Below are 19678 nucleotides of genomic sequence, written 5' to 3'. Positions count from 1 at the left end.
TTCAGCAGTGCGGCCAGTTCAAAAAGCTACAAGCCCAATGCGGCACCCTTCCTTGAAAAAGAGGGATGAGACTGTTGCATACGTACAAATGCAATCTAGAGTGTTTCTAGTTCCCTTTGTGACTCTTGGTTCTCACACTGTACGCAGAGCAGCCGAGGGTGAGCCAGCCATGCATCTTGCAGCAAAGCAGATCAAACAAATACTGGGCTGTACTTGCAAAAGGTTATAGGAAAGCGATTCTTCTTCCACTCTATCGTTAGCCTGTATCTAGAGCACTGTCTCTGGTTTTGAGCTCCCCAGTATAATAAGACAGAGACCTTCTGCAGCAATTCCACCTGATATCCTGAGGGTTTGAGCACATGATGTACAAGAAGAGATCAAGACAATCAGGTTGGTTCAGCCTTCAGGAAAAAAAGAAGGCAAAGGGGGAAAAAACTCTTAGTGGTATCTTCAGCTACATGTTTGGAAGATGCAGAGGAGACAGAGCGAGGCTCTTCTCAGAGGTGTGACGTGACACGACAAAAGGCAATGAACACGTGCAGCTGTGTGGGAAATACTTCTCAGATACGTGAGAGACGTTTTCACCTTGTGGGTGGTCAGAGTGGATCAGGGACCAGAGTTTTGTGGAGCCTCCGCCTTTGGAGACATTAAAAACTCAGCTGGGCAAGGACGCGGCGATATGATCCGTTTGCACCTGCTCTGAGGAAGAGGTTGTAGCAGAGGCCTCCAAAAGCCTGGGTTCTTTCAACCTGATTTATTCTACGTGTCTACACTGCTACAACTGGCTAATGGCAAAGACAACAAACTGACACATGTGATCTTCCCTAATACTGCAGTTTTATGTGATCTACGTTTATCAGCGATAAACTATGATTTATAAGTCATAGTTTAAACCTGAGAAACAAAGATGAAACAACCAACCAGTTGGAATTTAATCCTTCAATACAATCAGCTTGAAGATGCAGCTTTTCATCCTCTATAGAAAGATACAGAACTCTTGCTAAATTAAATCCTTGTCATCCAAGATCCCTAAATTTCAGTTTCTCCTTTCACCCTACATTTTGACATTCATCTATATGCTAATGCACGTCAGAGCGATACCAGATATCTCACTGGGAAACCTCCTTGCTAACACAGATGAAAAGTTCAATTCAACATCCCCAGTGGTCAGTGCAAGGTGCTCCACACCACACGGTATGAAAGCTCAGGTCTGGTGCTCTCACTTGCTTAGATATTAGTCCCTCGCCTTCTGTGCTTCAAGTTTTATTTTACTGTTGGCATTTCCCTACTGAAAAAGGGGGAAAAATGCGGAAGTTAACTCTGAATGACAGTTCTAAGTCAGTACACAAGACAGATGCCTAAAATACACAAAACCAAGTTTCCTCCCCTCCCAAACCTGACACTAGACCGTGACATTGATTGCAGAAGCATTGTAAAGGCTTCAGCTCTTATTTCACTATTTATTTCCTCTTCCAAAGCTTTAATGTGTCTCTGAAAACACTTTCCTGAATATGTTGTGCCCAACAGCAGCATGCCTACAACACAGCATGAAAATTAAATACAGGGTGACCAAATTGACCTTTCTCAATCTGCTCTGGAGCCCCAAGTATCCCACTGGTACTGTCATCCTCGAGTCCTTGGGCAAAACTTAATGCAAGATGCTGTTCCTGTCAGTGAATAAAAATGACTGGATATGCTACAGGGGACACTGTTAATGGTCTGGGGGAGGGAGGAATATGGGGAAAAAAAAAGGAGTTGAAAAGAATATATGAGCTAATCACGATCTTTAATTCTGTGCTGAGCACCATGTTGTGTTATCACTAAATCAGATTAAATATATCGCACTGTAAAAAGCTTCCTATCACAAGAGCCAAGGTCAAGACAAAACAATAACTAAGGAATTCCAGTGGAAAAAACAACAAGAACAACCACATTCAGCTTTTGCAAACTGAGGCAACAAAAGTTGCTATAAACTGACCACTATCAAAATCAAATTAGTTTTTGTCACTGCCCAGGATGGAGAGCAGGGAAAAAGAAAAATCAATAGGGGGAGGTGAACAGCGAATTCACAGATAAGAAGTCAGTTTTAAAGTCTTTCCAGGTCTAACTTCTATCAGGTTAAATATGAAACAAGGCTAGACTTTTGTTACACAGACAGCAGACGATGCAGTGAAGCCCCCTACTCCTCTCCCCCTCAAACCTCCCTCAGTTAATAAAATTGAGGATGAGATGCAACTTTTTAGACATAAACAAGTTAGTTGATCCATTTAAAAACAATCCAAGTACTGCATGTAACCAGTAATGTAATGTTTTCTTTCTAGTTGAAGGCTTAATTCTACTATCACATTAATTTTCATTCCTCTGCAGTGCTCAAAACAAAGTCTAGGGAGTCAGGACTGATATGGAAAAAGAGCAATAGCGTCTTCCAGACTGAGCAGCGTGTTGAAAGAATTCATCTGGAGGCCTGAAACAAGATGTCCCTACCTCATGTGTTCCAGATAAGGACTACATTTTTCCACAGCTCTCTACAGGATTTAGTAAGAAGTTATTTTGCCTAGTATCAGGCAATGATATAGGCAATGTATAGGCAAACCTATTAAAAATATATTGTCAAGTGGCACGGCTGCTTCTTCCAGTAGCAGGGGGATGCAGCAGACTCATAAAGCAAAAATCCTCCGATAGGATGATCTGCGAAGTTCCAGACACCTCAAGCAGAATGGGTGAATATTTGCGTATCTCTCAACCAGCAGGCACTGTGAGCCACAAAAGGAAGAGAAATGTATTATTGTAAATACTGAGGAGGCAGATCTATACACGCAACCTGAGGACAGACTTTCAAGAGGTATCAATAAAGCAGCAACTGGTGTATGAAAACACCGCGATTCAGACCATGTCACCCTATGGTGCTGGACCAGTCTACAGAAGTTCAGGGCCTAGTTATTTAGACTTTCTAAGAGAAAAAGCAGCCATAAAGAAAAATCCACAAAACTTTAGCAGCTTTACATTCTGAACGGTATTCTGGTGGTTGCTCATCTTGTGTTGACTCACCCGACGTACTGGAAACCCAAAGACTCCTCTGCTCCAGGACAGCTCCTGGCCTCAGGGCTGTTTGAAGGCTGTGCCTCTATCTAAACCAGCACTCACCCAACCGTAACGATGCATCACAAACTACGCTGCACTCTCACTCGTGCGTTCTTCCTTGAAGTCCATTTTATTGAATTCTGGCTCTGAAAAGGCTACAGAAAGCAGAGCTAATCCGGGTGCTCCTCAACCTTCCTAGCAGGAAAAGTGACAGTGGGAGGCCGACCTGTTTCAATTTGTGGTTGGTGACAATCCTCCTTCACAAAATCTTTTCAAAATACTAAAATCCAACCTAATAACTTGTCACTAAAGGCACACACCTCAGCGACGAAAGCCTAGCTGTAGATAAATGAACTGTCCTGAACACTTTGTGTGCCTCTCACTGCAGAGTCTAACTGCGAATCACGAGAACAAGAAATTCTCTCAGAAATATCTCTCACGAAACAATTGGCTTGAGAATAAAACACGGCTGAGTTTTATTCAAGTGGTGAGACTTGACTGTTGAATAGGGTTTGGCAAAGAGAAAGGAAATCTAGAAGGGAAGAAGTGATGCTAGCTGTTACCTTGTGGATTTCCTCCCTCTCCCCAAATTCCAGCAGATGTTGAACTGTTGTGCCTGACCCCTAAACCCTGCAGACGTAACAATAGTATCACTCACTGCACATCAGGGAAATCTTTTTGCAACGTATTTATGCAGTGGGCTTGCCTCTCTGCTCTGCAAAAGCATTGTCATACTGTACAACAGTGTCCTGACAATAAATCAGTAAAGGTTGGGGGATAACCTACCAGAGACATATTCCATTCCTGCTAAATCTCTTTTGCCGTTACCGAAGCCATAATGTTTTCTAAATTAAAAGCTCTCTGCTGTGCTGCCAGAAGATGTTAGCCAAGGGGGATCGCAAACAGGCGTAAAACCAAAACGGTCAGCTGGAGGCTACATGGGTTGATTTATTTTTGCCAGTCACAAGGTGTCACACACACCCACCGCTCCGTGTGGCTGAAGTGAGTCAAATCCACTTCACTCGTAAGATGTACTTGCAGTACATGAAGAGCCTGGAATTTAGTTCAAATAAAAGCCTTCTCCTACTGGCCAACCCCAGTGGTCCCCAAGGGAGGAGAGATGGGAGAGGGAGCCAGGCAATGAAAGGAAACCTCCACACTCCTTTTGGAAAACCTGTTTAAGACCCTCAGTGACTTTTGCCACATGGGAAATAAAATTTCTCTTTTGCCTTGGTCTCCCCACATGTACAGAATTTGTATTCAACACCGTATGAACTCGGCTGCCCCAGCTCTCAGCAGCTGTGCTGTGAGCCACAGCGCAGGGTCAGTGACAACTCCCACCCAGCCCTGGCCTCCTGACCACCATCCATCTAGTCGAGGACCCTGGTCCCAATGGGAGGCAACGGCAGATCGTTTTAGTGCAGAAGACCAACCAATATTTTCTTGAGTTGACAAGAGACAGTGGCAATGTCTTCACCTACAGTGCTATTTTGAACAAAACCTGTTGCTCCAGCACAGGATGCAATCAATTGAACGCACACCGAACCTTTTGGAGACACCCTTCCCCATGTGATCCTCAGATACTTCGGCTGTTGTCCAGAGCAAGTGATGAATAATGGTAAGAAAACATTGAAGGTACAAAACCCTTTGTTTTTAATATCTTTACAGGAACCAAATTAATACAGTTCCTCTGTCATCTTATTCTCCCTCAGAGGGAATGGAGAGAAATTGCATCTGGAAATCCAGGTGGTTGAGCCCTGTAACTCTTCCTCCTGAATCCCCACATAAATAAACATTCGTTCATATCCAGAATTTTTCTGTTTCTTTTCTTTTTTTTTTTTTAATCATTTGCCTTTTTCTTTAAGCTTGGTACCATGTTTCTTTAATGCTGTTTTTGTGAGATACTGCACCCATCTTTCAGCATTTGATTGCCTTAGGTGGCCTTTTTAAAATGGTCCTATGGTTCAAAGCTCTGAGAAGTACAGTATTAAGGCATAGAAAAATGAGGAGTTTTCTTTCCAGGGAGCAAATTGTATTTGTGTTACATTCCTTTAGATGCTGAACTGCAAATCCCATCCCCTTGGAGCCAAAAGGGGAAAGGACAGTTAAAAAAATATCCCAGCAGTCATACAATCAGTTGTCTGTATGTTTTTTGAATCTTATTAAAAAAAAAAAGGAAAATGTATCCCATAGGTAAAGACAGAATAGAGTTCCAGGTATGGGTTCTTGGGAGGGGTTTTCCATTCTTTTTGGCACCTTGTGATTCTAACAGCTGTTGGCCTCCCAGTTAAAAATCTGACTTTAAAAAGGGCTCGGTATTGGCTATATTTCGAACTGTTACAGTTGTGGTTTGTTTTCTTTGAAAGCTGCTTTAGGGGCTGCTGCCATCCCATGCCCACCCCACATCACTCCAGCTCCTCCCACCGGTTCTTCATTCACTGGTGGCCTGTCCTTGTGGCACCGTAGATGTGATGACTCCAGTTTGGGCTGGGACTGCTCCGCTGGACTCTTCTATCCGGGGTCTTTTGACTTCGGGTTCGCTGGAAGAGGCTGCTGCTGGCTCTTCGGTCCCGGTCTCACACACCCGGCTGACTACGACAGGAGTGGACGAGCTGGCCTGGGCTGCAAGAAGCTGCAATGGATTTGTAAGAGCTGGGAAAAGGACGAGAGAAAGAATGAGAATTAATGTGATGAAGCACCACGAGTGTTTGCTATTCCAGAAAACAAGAAAACAACACACCACAGTCAAATGCGACAGCTGGCACATATTCAAGTGCTGTTTTCAAGTCCATTTTGTAAGACTTGCTAGCCTTGTCTCTCTCCCCTCAATTTCAGCCTTGTGCAAGTTTACCAAACTGGTAATAACTCCTTTCACAGAAGAGCTTTTTTCTTCCTACCTGTTGTCAAACAAGGCATTGCCAGCTTAGTGTTCATCTCCAGATGTTAAAATTACAGCAGACCTCCTCTTTGAGAGGTAATTCTCTGGCCACCTACAACCAGAGCTTCTTGCAAGCAACAACATCCATGTGCTGTGCCTCCAGTTTAGAGAGCTCTCTTTAGCCCTGCCTGCACAGTAAGAACAGCCAGTCTGTTGGGAAACCAGATTACAATCCAAATATTGAGTGTACTGACATCTCATTTTTAAAAAGAAGCAGGGAAAAAAGCTGACCCCAGACAACCAAATGCATTCCCATCAGAACTTGGATCGGAATGTAGGAATTTCTGGCTCCCAATCTTGTATTCTAGTACTGACAAAAGCTCTCTCCCTCCCATTAATAAAAGTGGCGAGATAAAAGACAATTTAAGTAGCAACCCTCCGTAAAAATGTCTACAATTCCTAGTTCCAGACAGAGAATGTGCTTACACACTGGCTTTGGCACACAACACTGCCTGGAAAACAAAACACATTCAGTTTTTGGACTCTGCATCAATCGGAGAGGCAGCCAAAGGGGACTCAAGAGACAGGACATCCTCTGCCCTCAGACTGATTTGCAAGGGATGGAATGACAGAACATTAGTGGTGTGTTCACTGCTAAACGCATCAAAAAAGAAGCCTTAGGATAAATAAACAAAGAAAACAGAACAAAGGCCCTCAAAGCCCAGCAACTTCCACCAAGGCATGAGAAGGAGCCTGTAGAGTATCAAAAGGATAAAGGAATAAAATAGGGCAAGGACAAGGGCAGTCGCCAGTTACAGTTCCGAGACCTAGAGAACCCCAACCACACAGTTGAAGAGAAGTTAACTTTGTTCAGTCAAGAGACTCAGACTTTGTTTTGTGAACCAGAAAATTCACTACCACTTACAAAAAAACCCAGATGCAACTGGAGTATTTTCCAGGTTGATTAGAGAGCTAGAAAAATTTTGGTGAGATTAGAACACCTTAACATAAAAATGTTAGATAAAAAGCTGATTCTACATTAGAATCACTTAGAATTACATTAGAATCAATTAGAATTACTGCTGCCGGTTAGCAGCAACTCCACCTATCTGATCTATTTAATATCTGAATATTCCACTTGCATAAAAACCTTATTGCTATCAAGATTCTTGCAATTCAGGTGACTCTGCACATAGACATGGTAGAAAATTTTGTAGAAAATTCCTGCTTTGCTTCATGAAAGTCAACAAAATCCTACCAGTGCCCTTCATTTCCAAGTCCCTGTAAGCAGCAGCCTGGGACAGCAGAGGTGCTTAGCATCTAATTGAAAAGGGCACTAAGAAACCTGCATTTTCCATCCCCAGTCATTATCCTTAACTGGATAAAACCAGCAGTACTGACCAAGCAACAAGAGGAGGCTGCCAAGATGCAGCTAGTATGGGATTTTAAAAATCAGGCTTGACAAATGATTAGAACACATCCTGTATATAAAACATCCTGCATTCATTCACCTGATGAAACAGATCTTATTTCTCTCAGGCTCTAAAACCTTAATATGGGAAAGTATGTTATTTTCTTAATCCTCTGTGGAGTCATATTTTAGAAGATGTAAAGAGCACCATGGAAATTTTATAATTTGGCATGCTGAAAGCAAAGGCTGTTTGTCAGAAGAAAACAAATGAAAACAGGCTCTACACAAGAATCTCTAATGCTTTCAGCAAGTAAACCTCAAAAGGTAGAGAGTGTAAGTAGTAATAAATCCATAGCCAAGGACAAAGGAAAGTCACTGGACTTTTCAGAGGCAACGGTAGGTAGCAAAACTATTCCAGTGGAGCACAGATGGACAGAAGGATATCTACCACTGACATTTACAGCTACAGAAGTTGAAGAACTGACAACTTCGGAATTAGACACAGGGAATAACTTGTATAGCTAAGACGAGAAAACCCTTACAGCTTTACAATCTAACTGCTAAGTTCAGAGAGTGATCAAGCACCAGAGAGGGATGGAAACGAAGCGTACCGTAAGCACTGCCGGTGATGCTGTTGGTGGGGACAGCGTGTTTCCCGTTCTGGGTGACTGCCCGCACGGGGAGCTGGTGCTGCCCGATGGCCACCGGAGCTGCCTGCTGCAGGATGGTGACTGTCTGTCCTGGAACACCCTGTGCCATTTGACTGGCGACTGTCTGAATGACACGGCTGGCTGTAGGTATCGTGGCGAACGCGATCGTTGGCTTTTCATCCATGCCTGCTTAAGAGTAGAACAGACAATAACCGCTTACCATCCTTAGGAACAGGCTTTATTCTCATTAACGTGATAAACACCCCAGGGCTCAGCACCACAAAGTCACTTGCTTTTGACATGTCCTACAAGGTTTATAGAGTGGGAACAGAAATCACGGCTTCTCAAGCTGAGGCAGCTTAATCACAGAAGTATATTTGGGCTCCAAGGAGCTGTGAATATTCCTAGAGGCCTAATAGTGTGCAAAGTGCCTGCAACTCTTTAGGCAGGATGAGACTTTACACACACACTTTCTGCAGGCTGATTCATGCAGTGGAGGCAGCTCTTAAAAGGTAATGGTTTAATGGTTCACTCATCCCACTCATTAAGGGAAAAGCACTGCAGTCAGGGATGCAAGAATAGGGAAGATCAGTCCCTCTGAAATGCTTATTTTGAAGCGCATCAGAAGGTACGAGATGAATACTGGAAAACACTAAAATATTCTCTATTGCACGCACACTCTATCAATACTAAGAACATTTTTCTTACAGCACAAACCACTCAGAAAAAAAAATACTATAAACTTGACTCTTTGTCCTAAAAAAGCCCATCTCCTTCATTGGCACGCTCTAGCTGTGATATGGACAGCAGTCACTGCAAATCTCATAGCTTACTTTCTAATTACAGGCAAATTGGCCTGACTCTCAATACCACACAGCAGGAGAAGGCATTAGCATCTTAAACAATGCCTGAAGCCAAAAGTCTGCAACAGCTTGCTGTCAGGCCCGCACATAGGTTGATTTAAAAGGAGGTCCTCCCACAATCGCAAGCTTCTGCCAGCTATGGAAGTACAGGAAGAAACCATGAGGGAGGAACAAAAATTAAAAAGAGGGCTGAGCTCCTCAATAGAAATAGGTGGCTGAGGGCTCTCAAACAGTAATCTCACTTCCCAGGATAAATAAGGGTCAATTAAGCAGGTTGGTAACAGCTACAGGACAGGCTTCCACTGGACACACAGGAGAGGAGAGTCATGCTCCTCTTTCAGGAGCTCTTTGGGTCTCAAAGCAGAGAAGGAAGGCAGGAAAAACAAACTCATTAGTCCTGTAGGAAGAAAAGAGTTATCCCATTTTAACATTAAAAAGAAAGAAGGAGTGAGACACAAGCACTGAGGCCTTGCAGAGGCAGGTTGATGGGAGGAGGAGAGAGAAAGGCAGGGAAAGCTGGGAGGTGATGAAGGAAAAATGGAGCAACCAGGAAAAACAAAGGGAAGGTAGAGACTAGAAAAGGGTATGAGTGGGAATAAGAGAGGGACGAGGAATAAGAGAGGGACAAGTAGGGCAAGAATATACGACAGCAAGAACTAGTGAATGAAAGAAGGGAGCAGGTGACAGACAGGCAGCTGCAACTGTTGGTGTTCCAGGAACATGTATGGGATTCTGACAGGAATTTCTAGAGAATGCAAGTGAAACTCAAGCAAGATAACCAGTGCCGAACTAAAAATGCCAGTGGTCCTGCTGCTGCAGTAGGAGAAGGTCTTTGCGATTTTCTTCTTTCCCTCAGAGAAGCACCAATGCCCCGCTGCCCATATAAAAGCAATCAGAGCAACTAGTCACACACCCATTCTGTAGCACTAAGCCCTTCTGAAACGGTGAGCAGCCAAGGTGCTGTCGAGATCACAGCAAGAAAACATTTAACTCACTAAATCCTCCAAGGCTGGAATTTCCAGCTTAGGGAAAAAAACAAAAAGAGGCCTTTGTTGTAACTGGTTTTGGAAGATGCTTTAATGGAGCCCTGCCTGCACTTCCAGAAGCACACGCTTTTCTCTAGGAACTCAGGCCTGTGGAAGAGAAGGGCTCAATCATTCATTTACCAGACCATCCTGAAGCAGAGTTTCAGCCTTTCCCAGGCCAACTCTTTTGGTTGGAAGAAGCACACACTTCCACAGCACATCCAGCTGACCACTACGCAGGCGTAATATTAATATTTGGGATAAAATAAATATTTAAAGCACTGCATGTTTTCTAAGTCTCCAAAGTCTGTTAGATTTGCTCCCCACAGGAGGCAAGTGAACACAGTTGTCCTTGCTCTCTGGTGGAGACATCAAACAGACGAGCTCTTACTTGGCTGAAGTTTTACCTGGGGAAGCATCTCCTATTGAGGCCTAAGCACGCAGTGACTGAAACAGTATTTGACCACCCACCCCCAAGCTTATTAGAGGAACGAAAATCTACCTCGATGGTCACCAGCTAAGTCCAACACTGCTCCTGCAGCTTCGTGAGCTCCCCCTGCTGTGCCCTGATTTGTGAGGATGTATCCGTTCGCAGAGTTTGCAGAGGAGGTCACAACTCGGACCATTGTAACAGTGGGAGCTTGTTGAACGACGTGAATTGCATGACACGAAGGCTGTTGGGAAGTCACTATTGATGCTGGCATGTACGCGACTGGTTTTGCCACCAGTGTAGATGGTCGGGGAGGAACAGCCATAATCACTGGCTGGGCACTGACTGGAGATCCTAAGCAGAAGAGAGAAGCAGACATTAATAGGAGAGGTAAAAAGGCCTCTCATTTCACCTATGCACTTCTAGTTGGCCATACTCAGTCCTTTAGCACTGGCAGGAGTGGTGGTACAGAGCAAAAAATAAGGCTTCAAAACTACCACCTTCAATCTTCTCTTTCCTACCTTACAAAAATGTTTATTGCCACCTGAGCACATTTCTGTGAACAAAACCCACAATAAGCACAAAAAAAAAACCCCTGAAGCTTTCCTTAATGAGCTTTGTGTTCCAATTTCACCAGGAACACCCCATACATCGGGCCAGTTCCAGCACAGCTGCCAAGCAGATCCTTACTAGGGCTTAACAAGTTATCAAGGCCCTGGCCAGAGCACTACAGAGCTCTGTGTAGCGAAGGTGATCTTATCCAGAAGGCTGGCAAATTAGTTTGAGTGAGTTACGCACTGCCATGGTTACTCTGCTGTCAGTTCTTCCGAGCCACCTAATTCAAGGTTAGCTTATGTGTTTCTATGCATTCCTTTATGTTCTGTCCCCTCATCCAAAGACTAGTAAGAAAAATGCTCTGATGTTGCATATGCATCACCAGTCTCCAAAAACAAAGTGGAAGGACAGATCCAGATCCTCCTGTAACATACCAGCAGAAACACTCCTGCGCTGAACTTGGTGCAACTGAACAGTCACCCTCTACAAAACAAGAGCTACTCACCAGGTGCGCTCTGTGAATACCGATACTCTGGAACCGAGGCTAACTTTGACCCAAAATCGTGATCGTGTGGAATGGGTGAGCCCTCCCGTGACAGGCACTCTGGAGTCTGTAGGCCACTAGAGTGAGGGGACAGCAGGCCAGGGTGAGTTGGGGAGGCAGGAGCACTCCTGGAAAACCAGAACAGTGTTGGTAAGCGTAGATGCATTTCAACCACAAGACAGCAGCAGAGAACAGGAGTTACCTCCACACAGGATCCTCTAGGAGAAGTACAGCCTTTCTTCCACAGTACCCGCTATAGTCTTGCTTAGGAAGACTTGAAAGGTACACAGTAACCTCACAAACGCTTTAGCACCAAACACTGTCATATTATTCCTTGCTGAAGGAAACTGGACCCTTGAGATTACGCTTCACATTTCATTTTAAGATCCACTGCTGACAGAGAAGCTGGAAGTGCCTCATGTTCACATCAGTTTTATAATTTCAGGCCATTCTCAAAGGATCTTTGTCAGTGTTTGAGAGTGACAGGGAGAGGAAGAAAGATGCAATGCAGATGCAAGTGTCTGGCCCCACATATGCTTAGAGAGCAGCTGCTCCCTCTTTTCCCTGATGCCTCTCTGTCCCAGCCACTTGGTTCCTCCACCTCTGGTCCCATGTGGCCACCAAACATGACAAATAAAACATTTCCCTAATGACAAACAATATAGAGCAGTTGATCAGCTGAAAGCCTCTTCTCCTGTTTACCCCTATTTTAACACAAAGAAAAGAAATGAGAGGCGGGAGGAATGTTACATTAAATTGTTCCAGCTCATGTTGAACTGCAAGTCTTATCCTCACAGCTACAGCGCTCAGAAAAGCTGTCACTGCACACAGGTCCCCTTCTGCAGTTACACAGAACACCCCTCCCCTCGCTTCACTGCTGACAACCGTGATTAACCCGATCTTCCCTATAGGAAAGTGTTTTAAATACCACAAAAGTTATCCCCACTATGATCTAAGCCACATCTAAACACAGCTTTCCTGAAATGAGAGACTGGCACCTGAAAACACTTACTCCAGTGATAACTGCTTTGATTTTCTTTGAAATGATGCCAAAACAGATATGTTATTTGATGCGTTTTTGTAGTTCGGTTCCGGATTTTTTTTTTTGGTAAACACTTAAGAAGTCAGAATGATTTTCAGATTATGCCTCAGGACTATCTTACTGCATTAGCTCTCAAACTATGAACAGAAGTAAAGTTTGCTCACTGTACTTCAGGAGAAGCTTTTGCTTGTTTTCTTTGTAATGAGTTTGGCACAGAGGACAGAGGAAGTTGAAGTTACCTGGAGGACAGAGGCCCAAAAGGTGTTCGGAAGCAGGACACTCCTCTTTGCCTTCGTTTTCTAAACGCTTGCTCTACTAGTTTGGCTTCAGAGGCAGGGTCAATTCGCCAAAAGGAGCCCTTTCCAGGCTCCTCCTGGGAGCGCGGGACTTTAATAAAGTAGCGGTTCAAGGAGAGGTTGTGCCGAATGGAATTCTGCAGGAAGCAGAGGAATGAGATGATTATTTTGCCACGAGGAAGCGTAGAACAAAGACGAATGGGTTTCACCCCACAGCATGGAGAAAATACAATTCACACAGTGTTGAAGAGAGAAACAAGGCACTGAACTCACGCAGCTCCGAAGCCACAGGAGAACTGCAAGAGAAAACCTGAGGGAATGTGTCAGAGGTTCTGCTAACCACGCTGAAAGATGGGTTTGCTTGGTACTGCACCATCACTTAAATCCATCTGGAGCCAGGCACTGCAGTGACTTTTTTGTGGAAAGCAATAAAAGCAGAGCTTTTGCTGAGTCAGGGGGAAATGGGTATAAAACCACATCAGAACTCTCGCAAAAGACAGACTTTATTCTAGGCAAGTGGAAAGAATTGCCTGAGCCTGTGCTAACTGCTTACCTGCCAAACGATCACCGGGGTGCCCAAACATGCCCTAAAGGGCGCTGCATCTCATGGTAATCGTAAAGCAAGCCAGCAAACTTGCCCTCAGACAGCTGTCTCTGAGAAGAATCCATTATTTATGTGGCACCAGTCTAGCACGGTACGGCTCTCTAGATGTTGACAAGGCTAATTATCCTTTTCATTGCAAAAGCTCAGCTCTGAGCATAGCACTGTGTTTTGGGCTAGGAGAAAGGCTGAATAAGCCCAGGTGGGCACAAGCTCGTTCCTTTTCCACTCTCAAAACAAAACAAGAGCTTTTGTAGCAGCTTTAGATGAGCTCTTCAAAAGCAAAGCCTTACGATGCCACTGGTAGAGGAGGGGAAAAGGCAACTTCAGCCTCCACTGAAAAGCAGCTCTCTTTGAAGCAGGATGCAGCAACTGGTTCGCAAAGCACAACTCGGCCGAGCAGGTTAAGGCAGGAAGTGAATTCCACAATTAATTAGAACTGCAGGGAAAAGCCAGGGAGGCAGAAATGTATGTTTCCAACTGTACTCAAAGTGCACCAAGCAGTACCGCTCCTGCCAGTTGAACACAATGAAATGAGCAGCTGCAAGACTTTTTCCAGCTGTATTAGTGTATTATATTCAAATGACAACACCCATTTCAGAGGTGCGATGCCAAGAAAAAGTCTGAAAGCAGGTGGAGCTGAGGTTTCTGGAAATTTGAAATCAGCCCTCAAGTGAACATTTAAGCCTGATTTAGCATCTGTTAATGTTAACTACACATTCAAATTCCCCTACAAAGCTGGTCAGATTTCCTTCAATATCACAAGGAAGGCAAAGACTCAAAGTTCCCCGAGTTCCCATTCTGAGATTCAAAACTTGCGAACTACAACTTAGGTAACGCAATTGACACATGGGGAAAACAAAACATCTGTGGTGGTTTAAAGTATTACTATGCTTAAAAACTGGGACTTTAGTTTTAGGCCGGACGTTTTCTGCTGGGACTGGTCATGCCAGACAAAGACAAGGTGAAGGTTTGAGTAGGAGTCAGGCAAGTATCTGGGCAGAGGAGTGAGTGATAGCAAGCATGTGGATCAATAAAGATGAACAAAAATGAAAGGGTTTCAGAAACCAGACCAATGGTAACACACATTGCCCTTATAAAGTATTGAAAAAAATCTAATCACCCACAGACAAACTAGTCAGCTTATGTTTAACAAATTCACTCTGGGAATAAGGAGCTGCATTCCCAGCACCTTAAACCTTTAATAAATGCATTTCAAAGCAGATAAGCCCTGTCAAAGTAGTTTAAAGCCTTGTCAGTGTCAAGAACTCACCTGCCAGCCTTTGTCAGCAGTCCTGTAATATGGATAATGCTTGGTAATGTGGGCATAGATCCCACTTAGTGTTAATTGCCTGTCCTGTGCTGAAGATATAGCCTGGACAATTAGCTGAGCATAAGAATAGGGCGGCTTGGATTCATCCTAAGGAGGAAAAACAAACAGAAATTTAGTCACTAACAAAGAATTCCTACTCTAGAGTGTACTAACAACCCAAACTAAAAAGAGCACATTGAGCTGTAGTTTCACAAATGCTAAGAGAGCCTCAGGGGCAACTAAGAGCAGCATCACCCTCTTCCCTTTCACTCTTGTTTTAGACCATCACATCCCAACTTAGTACAAGCATTTCTGACAATCAGGACTATAAGACCAAACCAGATTGATTTACCTCCTTTCCTCTCCCCACAAACACACACAAAGAAGCTAACTTTAATCTGGTTCCATTCACCACTGAATTTACCACGTGCTTACACCAGCACAGGAAAAAGATTCAGTACAAGCAATTGGAAGCAAATGGTTTGAGGGTGTAGGGTACGTTCACTGCTTTTAGTGAAACTAAAGCCTTCAACTCTGCCCAGCTACAACTGCATTTTGTTAGAAAGGCTTCATGCACATACGCTACCAGCTTTCCTCCTAGCAACAAGCCCAATATGAAACTTGATCTTGTTCCTTCCCTCTCCAGCAGGATTTGTTTCATTCTAGGAACTTTAATTTGTTTGCCAGATCTCATATTCCCAGCTCTTCGTATTACTCCATCAAGAACAGCCCTTCATGTCTCAAGGGAGAATTCAATCTACAAAAAAAAAGCCACCTAGTGTTGTGCTTCTCCACCCAATCCCAAATCAGGTGGTTTTGGATCTAGACCTTTAACTTTGATCTGAAGATCAACTCACCAAAATCAAATCTGATCATTATAACTATGTTATTTTTCAATCTAAACTCCACTTACTACTCTCCTCATTTAACGCTTGCTAGACAGGCCTTTGTATTTGTTTTAAAGTCAGACTGCAGATTTCTCATGGCAAGGATCTGGTTTCTTCCCCTGCTTTCCCTTTCTCCAACTGTGTTTTGCAAAATACCATTCATTAAAAGGAGAAAAAAGGATTCTGAATTTTAATGTGCTGCTTCTTTATGGATTCTTGATTTATCAAACCAGCAGCAAAATTCTCCTCTTAACCCTTTCAGTGAATGACTTGAATACATTTTGGGCAGCTAAGCAAGCAGATTAATCATCTACCACTAATGAGACGCTGGTTTGGAGACATGGTCTCAAAACCCTGGAGGATACTGTATACAGTGTTCTTATGGCCAGGGTGTTCTTAGAACCTTTTAAACTATATCCAGCACTGGCAACAAACTGCCAGGTCTTAATAAGCCTCCCAAAGAGCACTGCTGGGTAAGTAATGTTTCTGTGAACCTTTGGGCTGTCCCCGCCAGATGCATCTGCCTGCTGTTCTGATGCTGCTTTTGCGGCAAACTCTGCTGCCAGCTGCAGATCCGAGGTAATGTTGTGAACAAAACGATATCCTGAGGATCCAGCACCACGTGGACTGGCCGGGCAGGAGTTGGGAACACTGGAGAGACAAAAAGGAAAACACAGTTATTCGCTACTTCATTTACTAACAAGACACATATTTCTTACTCTCTAAGGCACAGTAAAGCTCCCAGGTCACTGAGAAGCAGATATACGCTGGACTTATTTTTGCCCTTGTGGTTTATCCAAAGACCAGACAGATAGAGGAGAAAAAAATGTCAGAGATAAAACTGGAATTTCTACAAAAGCCTGACACACCCACACACTTTATGCAACCACAAGACAGCAGAGTCTCTGAGTATTAAACAACTCCTCTGTGTTTAGACAAGCACTTAAACCAACGAGCGACTTAGAACAACATACGCTGTATCAGGGATGAATACTTAGATAAATAAGTAGCTTGCTATTATAACTTGTGAATGGACAACACACCACTCTCCTTAGAACACAGGCAATATTTAATCAATGATTTTAACAGATATGGGGTACGTTCTTTTACAATATCATAGTTAAAGCACCCAGTCCCTGTCTAACACCACCACAAAAGCTTCAGAAGATGATGCCCTGACCAGTGTCATCCAGCTAGGGACAGGGACATTGGGACATCCTTACTCACCAGCATACAAAGGCAGCTAACAAAGGGAGCTGCAGGCACTAATATATTAATACACCACAGACTAGTTCACTCAGCTTTGGCTAGCAGGGAGAAAAGACATTTAGAAGGCCACCACAAGGTGGCATTACAGGAACAACCACTGAGCAGGAAAGCCACGCTAAAGCTGATCAAACGCTACAAACAAATAAAAGGTCGCTATAATTTGCAGCACCACTCAGGCACATAGAAGTGAGTGCTACAAGATGAGAAGTAATCAGAGAGGCTTGTCTAGGGATCACACATCCCTGATCCGTGGGGCTGGAAGGGCGGGAGGAGAGGATGAGTCTGGGAATCTCATGTTCCCTTTTTCCGTTTCCTCTGTTCGGTGCTGTCTGGGATCGAGGGTGCAGCGCCAGAGCAGCGTGACGCATAGTCACATCCCAGGATTACACACATCTTCTACGTAAGAGCAGAGAAACGGTGAACAAGAAAGCAAACAATACACAGAAGATTTACGTAGCAAAACAAGCACTTCAGATTGTATGAAAAGATGCAAATTGAGGCCCACAGCTGGGTACTAGATTTCAGTAGGACTGGCATAAACAATCCTCTTACCAGTTAAATGCCCAGCAGCAGGGCTAAGCCCAACACAAATAAATGCAGTAACTTGCACTCCATCACAGCACTGTGCTAAATGCTGAATGAAAACACACAAAACGTGGTCCCTTCCTCAAAAAGATGACTGTCTAAATAGCTTCCCCTGTGTGGATGGAGAGGAAACACTGAGATAACCCGTTTGCCCAATGGGCGATACCCTGGGTGCATGAGCAATGCGACAGTAAGGAATGACCGTTTCCTACCGCAGTCCAGCCTGTAAACTGAGAAGTCCTGCTTCTCCTTGTGGTGTCTTTGCAAATGGTTGCAGCATTGAGCTCAGCACAACCAAGACTGGCTTCTTTTAAAAGTGATTGCAGGACTAGGGGGGCAGGGGAGAGGGAAAAGGCAATAGAAATATTCAGGCATGACAAACCCTTGCAATAGGAACCCCAGGCTCACCCATCTCCCATATCTTGGCCATGCAAAGTATTGCACAGCACCTGCCAACCTTTTCAGCACCCACCCATAGGCCTTGGTGTTAACAGGTGATGCTCTTCAGAAGTGCAGCAGGACGTGAAGCCTTCAGGAGGCGCAAGGTACATAATGTTGATGAGCCCACACGTACAAATCTCCCTTTGCTAGAGATAAAGGCATTTCTTACCTAGTCTTTCAAGAAGCAGAGATCTGTTTGTGCAGGAAAATGAATCAAAGCTCACTATTCCACGCTTTGGAAGTGGATAATGCTAAACCACAGAAGACACTCTTGATGTCTTAGTATTCACATGAGGACATGGTGTGAATTTAATTATTCCGCTGTCATTTTTCAATAGCTTCTCCACATACACGCTTCTTACAATGTGTAGATAATTACAAATGGAAGTCATTTTCATACATGAAACAATGATGAACCAAAAACACAGCAGTTCTTTTTATCTTGGTGTTTGGCACCCAAGCAATAATTGTAACACATGGACTAGGAATGCAATAGGATGGAACAGAGTTTTCCGATTTTTTTTTTTGTCTGCAGAAATACATGAACAGCAGATCATAGAGACTGCAGCCAAAACTCAGGTCAAAGATACAGGAGAGAGAAAAGTTCTCCATGAACTGCACAGAGCTCTAATTCTTCCTCGCCTCACTTTTGTAAATAAACAAATAAACCCAGTGTGGCTTCAAAGATTGTCCCATGCAGTTCAGATACAGGAACGGATTCCTTTATTCAAGGTCAGCAGAGCAAGTAGTCCAGTTTTTACTGTTCAATTTTTAGCTTCTGAGACTTATAATGTGTTTTAAGTATGATCTCGTATCTCTTGCCTTTTTTTTTTTTAAACTGGAGGAAAAACCCCTTACTTTGCAGGGCTATGATTGCCTTGAATGCTGGCAAAGCCCCTCCAACCTAAAGTGTTGTTAACTTTTCTAAAAGCCAGCCTTTTCCAGCAGATGGTCACTGAAGAACATGCTAGTGCCCTGAAGAAGCAGCTGTCCCTTGGGACATCCACAGCAGTAGCAGAAGGTTTGGAAGGGGTATTACTCTTTTACCAGAATGGAGCACTCCTGTCCAGGTAGATCTGCCTCCTTCCACCCTGGATCAGTGATCAAACCAAGAGAAACAGGCCACAGGAACATTTAGCTGCTCCATGCAAAGCGATGGGGTAACACACGGTACCGGGAGTTCAAGCTTCAGTCAATCAGAGCGCTCTTCTGAGGGGAGGCAGAAAGAGCTGACTACTGGAAAAACCAAGGAGACACAATCTGTTCCCCCCGCAACATGGGACAGAAGGAGTGAAGAAACAGTTTTACTAAAAATACCCCTTCTTAGGGTTAAGTTAAAATTAAACATTGGTGCAGTCAAAAGAACACGAGCAAACACAATGCAGTGACATCAGTTTCCTGGAGTTCCTGGAATTCTCCTCGCCACCCAGAGCCGGGGATGCTTGCATGTGCTCACACCCCCTTGAAAAATATTATGGAACAAAGACTTTTCCCTACAAGCACCTGTTTGTGCTATAAAACAAAAAGCAAGTGTGGGGACAGTGATTAGGATTTGTTGGATATTCATATTGTATCAATACTTGGCGATAACTTTACCCATTTTAATACTATAATCTTTTATTGAGAAAAGCATAGCTAGATCTGCTATTTCACCCAGCCCTCAGATACCCAGACTTACAGCTGTGATCCATACTTACTGTCCATGCAGACAATCTTAAGTTTATCAGCAATTCAAGCTAACTTGGGCTAAACTTGTTACAGAAGAGAGCATTCTGGGGAGGAAGCAAGTGTTTTATACCATTGAAAAA

The 19678-nt window shown here is 43.8% G+C and overlaps 1 protein-coding gene across 2 annotated transcripts in view; it reads right to left on the bottom strand.

Moving 5' to 3' along the window:
• Positions 1-4694: 4694 nt before the first annotated feature.
• The window catches only part of FOXK1 (forkhead box K1), a 48523-nt gene continuing 33539 nt past the window's right edge, over positions 4695-19678 (bottom strand). Inside the window, exons 3-9 of one of the 2 annotated variants that reach the window (XM_080353803.1) lie at positions 16070-16226; positions 14650-14796; positions 12719-12912; positions 11399-11565; positions 10411-10692; positions 7982-8209; positions 4695-5733 (exon numbers count right to left, since the gene is read on the bottom strand). In XM_080353803.1, coding sequence (XP_080209929.1) covers positions 5513-5733; positions 7982-8209; positions 10411-10692; positions 11399-11565; positions 12719-12912; positions 14650-14796; positions 16070-16226 — 1396 coding nt within the window. In that variant the 3' untranslated portion in view covers positions 4695-5512. The remainder of the gene's footprint in view (positions 5734-7981; positions 8210-10410; positions 10693-11398; positions 11566-12718; positions 12913-14649; positions 14797-16069; positions 16227-19678) is intronic. The other variant, XM_080353804.1, reaches the window with a different exon arrangement.

This window comes from Nesoenas mayeri (genome assembly GCF_963082525.1).
Source record: "Nesoenas mayeri genome assembly, chromosome: 15".
NCBI lineage: Eukaryota > Metazoa > Chordata > Aves > Columbiformes > Columbidae > Nesoenas > Nesoenas mayeri.
This window is presented reverse-complemented; position numbering and strand designations above follow the sequence as displayed.